The sequence below is a fragment of the Triticum aestivum genome, chromosome 4D (genome assembly GCF_018294505.1).
Source record: "Triticum aestivum cultivar Chinese Spring chromosome 4D, IWGSC CS RefSeq v2.1, whole genome shotgun sequence".
Taxonomy (NCBI): domain Eukaryota; kingdom Viridiplantae; phylum Streptophyta; class Magnoliopsida; order Poales; family Poaceae; genus Triticum; species Triticum aestivum.
The window spans coordinates 42,856,261-42,865,819 of record NC_057805.1 but is presented as its reverse complement, the minus strand read 5'-3'; the positions used below and the strand labels follow the sequence as shown (position 1 = coordinate 42,865,819).

The 9,559-nt window shown below is 44.4% G+C and overlaps 1 protein-coding gene across 1 annotated transcript; it reads left to right on the top strand.

Moving 5' to 3' along the window:
- The first annotated feature begins 1,445 nt into the window (after window positions 1–1,445).
- Window positions 1,446–7,143, top strand: LOC123096049 (nuclear poly(A) polymerase 1). The gene is made up of 12 exons (XM_044517634.1): window positions 1,446–2,434; window positions 2,543–2,620; window positions 2,709–2,816; window positions 3,091–3,153; window positions 3,228–3,389; window positions 3,634–3,747; window positions 3,823–3,885; window positions 4,429–4,758; window positions 5,155–5,319; window positions 5,405–6,295; window positions 6,464–6,537; window positions 6,902–7,143. The coding sequence occupies exons 1-12, from the start codon at window positions 2,312–2,314 to the stop codon at window positions 6,942–6,944; spliced, it is 2,214 nt and encodes a 737-aa protein (XP_044373569.1). The 5' UTR covers window positions 1,446–2,311; the 3' UTR covers window positions 6,945–7,143.
- The last annotated feature ends 2,416 nt before the right edge of the window (window positions 7,144–9,559 follow it).

Genomic DNA, 9,559 nt, shown 5'->3' with positions numbered 1-9,559 from the left:
ATACATAAACACAAATTTGTTGTTGTAGAAACACAAATGTAATATGCACATGTCTACCACTGATCCCAACCTTATATTCTATTCACAACACTACACCTTTCTTCTTCCAAATTTCTCAAACAAATAAAAGAAGTTTCCATGAGACTACATGAGTGCATTCTTCACAGATATTCTGTATAGGCAGTTGGCATGTCTAGAATCTTTCTACCCCACATGCTCGGTCCACCACAAAGCCATCCTTCTCCTCCGCCACAACACGGCGCCACCATTGCCCTTGCTTCTCCACCCACACTGGGACACCACAGCCGCACCACCCACTCAGTGATACGAACGCCCCGCTCCCATCCTCACTACCCACATCACAGCTCCGCGTCTAGGGTTAGCTGCAGGGGTGCGCGCAGAGGCGGAACGACCATGAGGTGCTTGGGGATCGATAGAGGCGACGAGGCGGAGCCGCGCGAGTGGCGGCCGACGCGAGATCCGCTAGCGTCGGCCAGAGTCAGAGGCGCAGGCGGGCGGAGATTTAGAGCAGAGAGAGAATGGAGGCGGGGGCTGGAGGGAGGGAGCAGTGGCGGCAGACGGCCTCGGCCTCGGTAGTTAGCACCACCATGGTGTAGCGTGGAGAGGCGTAGAGGAGAAAGCAAAGGAGTGAGGCGACAAGGTGCGTGGGGTGGCGGCGAAGCAGAGGAGCACCATGGATGGCCGTCGTCGGCACCGCGGGAAGGTGTGGAGGAGAGGCGGCCGCGTGAGGGGAGGCACATCAGAGGTATGGTGTGCTCTCATGGGAGAAAGTAAGGCAGCGTTGCCCTCTCCTCAATCTAATTACCTTCCTATTTTTTTCAAGAAAGAGAAGTTAAGAGAGATCGACTCTTGGTATTTTTCCTTTGTAGCGTGATATAAAAGAAAGTGAAGGAGAGAAAATCTTTTTTCTTCTGAAATTGTGAAGGATAGAAAATCGGACGATCGATCGAACATAGGGTAACGAATGAATGACTTACGCACTCTCTCTCCTTAACACCCATTATTTGTTTCCTAAAAATGTGTTATTTGTTTTCTAAAACAAATTGCATTAATGGAAGGATCGGTTGATTTGGATAAATTATGAAAGTTAGATCCGTGATCTTTTGTATGTTAGGAAAGTGCTGATTTGTAATAAAAGAGTGGAGAGAAAATAAATTGATAGATAAAAAACCCAGCGTGGTAAGGGTGGTCGGTGGTGGGACAAAGAAAAACCGGACGAAAATAAACCGTATCAGGCTACCAACTTTGGAAGGAGAGATTAGGAGTAGAGATAATAAAAAATCACTGTTTGATACCCTAAAATTTACTCCGAGCTTTTTTCTGTACATGGACTGAATCAAGATGCTCCGAAAGAAAAGAAAAAAACTCGTCCAGCTCGAACCTTTTGCCCACACCCCTTCTGTTCCGTCTACCGGCCACCCCCCACCCCTGTCCTTTCCCGACTCCTCCCCCACCCCACTCTCCTCCTCTCCTCGCCTCTCCCCATTGGAGCAGAGCCACAAGCCATAGCCCCTAGGCCCGTCGCCTCGAGCCATCTCCGGCGACAACCGTCCGCATCTCGGGCGCCCGCCCCGTCCACCATCCTCCCCCGCGCCGCAGCTTCCCGGATTTCACGGCCGCCGCCGTACCGGACCTGCAACGCCGCCGCCGCCGCCGCCGCGTTCCCGGGGAGTCAATTCGCTCCCTAACACGCCTTCAATTTGCCTTGTTTTTCGATTGAATTGAAATCAGTTATTATGCGCCCTCCGTGCTAGAAACGGAGTCGGAATCCATCCTCGACGGTTTCGTTCCGCTCCGCCGCCCCATCCCCCTATATTTACTGCCTCTCCCCCTCACCTGACCCGCGCAGCCTCCAATCCAATCTGACCGCTGTGCCCTAGACCTGCCGCCGCTCGCGCCGTAGCTCAGCGTCGCCGCCGACGCCTCACCCCCCCAATTCCACGCGTCGCGGCCATCGCCGTCTCTGTTCGGCCTCGTCGTCGGTTAAACTCCACTGACCCTCCACCAATTTCGGCCGGCACGACGTCTAGATCCGCCGCTCAGGGAGGGTTTCCGAGGATTGAGTCGTGGAGCCTGGCCCTCCAGCAGCCAGGCGTCGGTGAAGACAAGGAGTCGGTCTGCTTCTGCTGTCCTGGGGTAGTGCGACGTGTAGGCTCAGTTTGATTGATTCTACTGCTGTAATATACATTTTTGGTGTTGTATTGAACTCTACCTTGTAAAGCTGGTATCCCCAGCATTCCCCTTTGCTTTATATAAAGCTTGTACAATCGACCTTTCGTTGAAAAATAAAATGAATAATAATTTGGGAGCCTTGATGGTGAAGAGCAATACTGGTTATCTTGGCGTCTCCGAGCCAATCTCATTAGGCGGGCCAACTGAGAAGGATGTTGTGCAGACAGCCGAGGTCGAAAAGGTGCGTGCGTGTGTGATATGGGTGTCAGATAGACCATGAATTTTTGAATTTTCCGTTGCTCTCCTGTTTAATGTGTTCTGCTCATATGTTGTTATTGGTGTCGATCAGTTCCTTGCTGATGCGGGCTTGTATGAGAGTCAAGAGGAGGCTGTCTCGCGAGAAGAGGTCTTAGGCAAACTTGACCAGGTTTGAGCATACTCTGCCGGTGTGCTTATATTTTGGATTATAATTTGGGTACACCAGTTTTAAGATGACTTGTTGTTTGTCCTGGCAGACTGTGAAAACTTGGATTAAGAAGGCCACTAGGGTGAGCGGTTATGGCGAGCAGTTCGTGCAAGAAGCAAATGCTAAGATCTTCACATTTGGTTCATACCGCCTTGGGGTACTCCGTTGCTCTGTTTCTTGTCTAGTCCTATTTCTAAAGAAATACTTGCTTGTCACTTGTTAAGTGTTTTCATGCTTTTTGCCTATTTTGTATGTTTTTTCTATCAAATGATGCAAGTGCATTAGTCATTATATGAGTATATCTGTGCAGAGTCTGGTGGTTTTAGTTAGGTTTACTGCTAGAGATATATACTGTCGCTGTTTTATGAGATTTCTATCTATCACCTAAATTTACTGTTGTGATTCTACCTATTCTGTTGCTTATTGCACAGGTGCACGGTCCTGGCGCAGATATTGACACGCTATGTGTGGGTCCAAGACACGCAACTCGAAATGTAAGAGGATCTATTACTAAATTCCAAAGTTATCACAGTCTTATTGTGTCCAATGTGCATTTTATTTTTCGCAGGACTACTTCTTCAGGTGTCTTCACGATATGCTAGCCGAGATGCCAGAAGTTTCTGAATTACACCCAGTACCAGATGCTCATGTGCCTGTTCTGGGGTTCAAACTTTGTGGGGTGTCTATTGACCTTTTATATGCAAACCTTGCACATGTGGTGATTCCTGATGTAAGTTTTGTTTTACAGCTTTGTTATTTAAAAATTGTATCGGTACTCTATGCTATATTTATATTGTACTCATTGTAGTAAATGAGTAGAAAATGGAAGCATTTGCATCTCCAAAAATGGAAGACTGTGAAAATGGAGCTTAGCATTTTATTCCCTAGTTTTGTTTAGCTCGTGAATCATTTCATAACATGTTTTGATGATGTTTGATATGAATTCCTGATCATGTTACATGATTCCATTTCAGGATCTTGATCTTTCTCAGGACTCCATACTGCACAATGTTGATGAACAGGCTGTTCGTAGTTTAAATGGGTGTCGAGTTACTGATCAAATATTACGATTGGTCCCAAACATTCCGGTATGTGTCGCCTGTTTCTCAAGTAAACATGTCAATATTCTATGGACTAAAACCCATTTGTTTTCTCAAATCCAGAGTTTTCGCACAACCTTAAGGTTCATGAGATACTGGGGGAAGCGCCGTGGGGTGTACTCAAACGTATGCTTCTTCTCGCTGCAAGAGTATGCTTTAAAGTATGAACGCACATGCATTTTTAGGGAGGCCGGAAACTTTACATGTGGAGACCAACAGAACAAGAGAATATTTCGCCTCATTCTAAAAGAAGACATTATGTTCCATTTGGTTTCAAGCAAGAGTTGACACCAAATGTAACGATATGTTATCTGCCATTTATCTTCCTTAATAATAGATCTACGAAAATAGCTTTCGTATTGTTTAGGGGTCAACTGTGCAACTAGTACTGTGGTAGTATGGGACACAGAATACAAGTAAAGAAAACAAGAGAACCAAAAGAAGTTAGCATTTTCTTAAGCTGTTCACTGATATTTCTAAAATACCGTTGCACATAAAATATAGTTGGGTAAATAAAACAAATTGCAGCGTGTGGAGATACTTAGCACCCTGCTAGCTATGTCCAGTGCATGATTGCATGTTTACATTACGGTGCATATGCATATCATTATATCAGTATTATGGTCTATGAATGTGAAATTGATACTAAGATTTTTCTTCCATGTCCAGGTTATGGGATTCTTGGGTGGCATAAATTGGGCAATTCTTGTTGCTCGTATATGTCAATTGTATCCAAATGCATCGCCCAGCATGTTGATATCTCGTTTTTTCAGAGTCTACAGCCAGTGGAAGTGGCCCAACCCTGTTACACTTTGCCATATTGAGGAGGGTCCTCTTGGCCTCCCTGTTTGGGATCCAAGAAGAAACTTTAGAGACAGGGGCCATCAGATGCCTATAATTACACCCGCCTATCCTTGTATGAATTCTAGTTATAACGTATCTACTAGTACTAGGTATGTGATGGTCCAAGAATTCACACGAGGATACGAGATCTGCCAGGTACTTATTATTTCAGAATAATTTGTTTATAATTTAACAGGAATTCAGTAATTAAAATCCTAACATGCATTCAAATGCATATTCATCTTACTGATGTCTACTGTCTAGTAGTAATATATATTCATATTGATCTTAAAGGTCTGAACTTTATCCTCAGAAAACATTTATCTCAATGCATCTGTAATGCTAATGGAAGCACACCATTTGTTATCTTACTAATATTATCTGACTAAAACATACTGTAATGTATGTATGTATTGCTTGTGTTTTTGCTGTTAACTTATACTGTAGCAACCTTTTTGCATTTATGTTTAGAACTTCTATTTTGAGTTCACGTGTATGGAACCTATCTATATCTTGCATCAGACTTGATTTCCCCTTGATGATTAACTGCAGGCAATAGATGAAAATAGAGCAACCTGGGATGATTTATTCGAGCCATATCCATTTTTTGAATTATATAAAAATTATTTGGAGGTTGGTATCACAGCGAGAAATGAAGATGACCTCAGGAATTGGAAAGGTTGGGTAGAGTCTCGCCTTCGGACGCTTGTATTAAAGGTGAATAACTGAAAACAAAACTTTCATTCTTCTTAGTAATGTGTGCTACGTGTGTTTTAATATGTGATTTTGGCTGCTGATGTAGTTTGAACGATATACTCATGAGATGCTCCTTGCACATCCGCATCCCAGAGATTTCTCAGATGGATCCAGGCCGCTGCATAGTTTTTACTTCATGGGTCTTTGGAGAAAACAAACTGCCCAACCTCAAGAAGCTGAGCAATTTGACATCAGAGGAATCGTAAATGAGTTTAAGAACGCAGTTCTTGCTTATGCACATCGGAGGGAAGGAATGGATATTGAAGTGTCCCATGTAAAAAGAAAAGATATCCCTTTGTTTGTTTTTCCTGGTGGAGTGCGCCCTCCTCGTTCTTCCAGAACAGTAGCTAGGAGCAGTCGCACTGTTTCTAGGAACGTTGTTACAGCTGATGGTCAAGTTGGAAATCAATTGGGCGCTGAAAGTTGGAGTGATCCTCAATCTGCTCTAGATCATTCTGGTGGCTATCAAAGTACTTCTTTGTTGGTCCCCAGTGTATCAAGTAAAGAAACCCAAAGTATTTTGAATGGGCATTCAAATCTTCACACAGAATCCCTTGAGCATGAACATCCAGGGCACTTTCTTGGAAGTACATCTGCTCCTGCGAACATTGCTGTGTTGGATGTAGTTACACAACCTAACAGTATGCCATCTACTTCAAGCAATGGTGCTCCAACAAATGGGTTGGACATTTGTTTCAATAGCTTACACAGGGAAGCTGAGAGGATTCCTGCAAATAATCCTGTGAATTTCTCTCCAGCTGTGGTTGATGAGCTTGATGAGCTGGCATCGTACCAAGCTAAGCCTGACGATAAACATGTGCTTCCTGTTCATGGAACATCTTTGGAAGGATGTTCTGGAAGGACCGTGGGGCAAACATGTAATTTGAGTTCTCATGGTAATAATCATCTGAAGCGCAAGGCTGAGGAAGAGCTGGAGGTATTTTTTTCCTTCTAACTTTTTTCATATGTATTTTGTATTTATACATACTCATTAGCTCTTAATGCTTTATATCTCTCTCTAAGTGCATGGTGTGATTTAGCTTCTTCCACTATTATTTGCTTGTATATTGATATTAATTGTGATTCTGTTTTTATTTTTAAAAAGCCACTTGAGCTTGCTGGCCCGCCAGTTGGCGCTACTCGTGCATCAACATCAACTGTTCAAAGAAAGCCCCTCAGGTACTCTTGTGCTACCGTAGTATTTGGAAATATATGAGGTCCTAGAAAGCATGCAGTAAAACTTCTCTAGCTTTGACTTACAAATAGATGATGTATTATAGATTGATCAAAGCAAAAGTAACATTTCATTGGAAGTATGGTTTGTCATGAAAAGTACTATTTTAAATGTATTACTAACATATTCATTTGCAAAGTAATAATGGTCAAAACCCTGTTTTATGTTGGGAGACTCTGCCAATGTGCGTGTCTCCACTTGTCGAATGGATAATTCACAGTATGTTGGCAGTTCATCTTGTTTGTTGGTTTTCCTGCTTGATGTGCGAAGTTATGCTGATAATAACATTTCTTCTTTTTAATCTGTTAGGCTTAGATTGTCAACTGTGCCGCAGCCAAAACAAGCTAAATGAAGCTCCCGAATCCAACACCAGGCCAACGCGTCGTGAAGATACTGAGGATAGGACAATTCCAGCGGAGAGCTTTCAATTTTTCATTCTATTATGTTCAAAATGTAAACATCCACTGTAGGCCATTGTAGGCCAACTTTTGTGTGCTGCGGAAAAAGTACAAGAGAAAATGTTGTAATTTACGACCTTTTTAACCGCGGCACATGCTGTTTGCGATCTTGGAATATTCTCATCTTTGCTTGGCTTGTGTATTCACTGTAAAAGACATATGTTCTGCTAATATAATTTATTTGTCAATAAATGCCGTCCTTGTGCATAAATTGAACGAAGTAACTTGAGCGGCTGGTTAGCTGCGTGGTTATCAAGGTTTTAAATTGCATTTTTTGTAGCTTAGCGATGAGGTCCGAGCTATAGCTATGTTAGCTATCGCGGATACTATTTACAATTGCGTTTTCATAAAGTAATAAAACGACTAAGAAAAACTCACAATCAAGACAAAACTGAAGCACGGATTTTTAGATTTCGAATAGCCGAGATATAGCATAACTAAACTCCGCAAGAGGGAAAGAGCATGAACTTTTAATAAAGAAGTGTCGCATGAACACATGACAACTCCAAACGTTTTTTATGTCAAATTTAGTGACGCGAAGATGGCAACTTTAGTTGTCAAAGTATGACAACTTCTTTTCTGATGGCAAGTTTTAGTTTTTTTTCTTTTCGGATGACAACTTTAGTTGGAAAAAACGTCAGGACCGAAGTGCTTCGTGCACATGTGACACTTATCATTTGGGTTAATGAATTGTTCACCTACTAGGGTTTCTGCTTTCTTCATCTTATTTAGTAATAATATACATGGTTATTTTGAATTAAGTTTACATGTGTAATTGGTGACAAGCTACTTTTGCACATGTACATTTACAATATAATAGTTTTACTGTGAGCCATGCTAAATAGATTAGGTATTTGGATTTGATAATATAGGGGGCGGAGCTTAGACATTGGTACAAAATTTCATAATCTTAGGGTATCTTCAAAGCGGACCCTCAAATCACCCGTGAACGTTTGGACCGAACTGTTTAGACGCTACGTCATCCTGCATCGTTTCCCGGGCGCGTTCGCGTGTATGTTTCCCGCAAACTAGGGCCCACCCAAAACCATCGTCATGTAGGACTCCGACACCCTCGGCCCACCCAAAACCACACCCATAGCCCGCGTCTCCACCCCCTTGCTCCGCATCCACTTCCTCCCTATCCGACGCGGTCGTTGTATCACCCCGGTCGTCCGTCAAGCCTTTCCCGGACCTCCGCGACCTCCGCCGCTCCACCCGGTTGCCACGCCGCTTTGCCTATGCCACCGTTCCACCTCTTATTCGTCCGCCGTGTAGGTACCATCTGCCCCCGTGGATGCTGTCCGTGGGGGTCACCAAGCCCGACAAGTGTTTGGTGAAATCCTGTGCTAATTTTTTGATATTTTTTCTCCCTTCTTTGAAGCAATAGATTGAACATGGAATACTTCTATGATCTCTACGTTGAGTCGTCCGACGAGGAGGATTATGCAGATGAAGCGACGATGATGCAGGCAGTCCTTGCATATGAGGAGCGTGCGGAAGAGCATGTTTTCAATTTCAAGGGATCGATCAAGGGTCATTGAGTGCTGAATCGGAATAGGGTACGGGGGAATTTGATGCTGATGGACGACCACTTTGCCCCCGATGCCCTATTCGCGAATATTTTTTGCCGGTGCTTTCTGTTGCCGAGAAATGTGTTCGATCGCCTCTACAATGGTGTCTGGGCTTCGATGACTACTTCATTTTGAAAAGTATGTCGTAGGAAGAATTGAATTTTCTGGTTACCAGAAGGGCACATTGCTTTGCGGATGCTTGCATATGGCGGATCTGATGTCTGAGAGCACATGTGCTGACGCTATGTCAGATTTGCTATTGCGGTGGTCGAGGTGTTTGGACGTCAATACTTGAGAGAACCAATTGGCGCAAACACTGAAAGACTCATGGCACTCTTGGAAGCAAGAGGATGGTCAAGTACACTCAAATCTCTTGATTGCATGCACTAGAGATGGAAAATTACCCATGTGCTCTACAAGGGGAATATCAACACCATGTTAAGAATCCCGCAATCCTTCCCCTTGAGGGGTCAAATCTGGCTATTTAAGCCGGACGGCGAGGGTAAACCCTATCCACCCCTATTTCCCATCTCCCCCTTGTTTGCACCGCCACCGCTTGCCCTTCCGCTCCCACATCTCTGTCCACCATGGTCTGATAGAAGATCACATATTATTAAATGCTCACGCTGGAGCATCAGACAGATCGCGCGGGAGATGCGTGCTGCCGAGATACATTGCGCCGCTCACCTTGCAGAGGAGGATTTTGTGGAGGCGTACATGGATGGCGGTGGGGGAGGAGGCGGCAGGCATGGAGGTTGAGCCCGATGGATTCATCATGGAGGAGGAGGAGGTGGAGCACCTTGCGGTGGAGGCACAATTGTAGGTGGAGCAAGCGGGCGCAACCACCTTCACGATGCTCATCGCCGATCTTGACCTCGTGGCCAAAAACAGGCCATCTTGGAGTCGCTCTAGTCCGAACGGGAGGTGGAGGCGAACCG

What these genes read in the sequence shown, in the direction of transcription:
- LOC123096049 (XM_044517634.1), top strand. Translation starts at nt 2,312, where the DNA reads ATGAATAATAATTTGGGAGCCTTGATGGTGAAGAGCAATACTGGTTAT. An exon ending in TTGGTTCATACCGCCTTGGG is followed by an intron (nt 2,817 to 3,090) that starts GTACTCCGTTGC and finishes CTTATTGCACAG; the next exon opens with GTGCACGGTCCTGGCGCAGA. An exon ending in TTCGGACGCTTGTATTAAAG is followed by an intron (nt 5,320 to 5,404) that starts GTGAATAACTGA and finishes CTGCTGATGTAG; the next exon opens with TTTGAACGATATACTCATGA.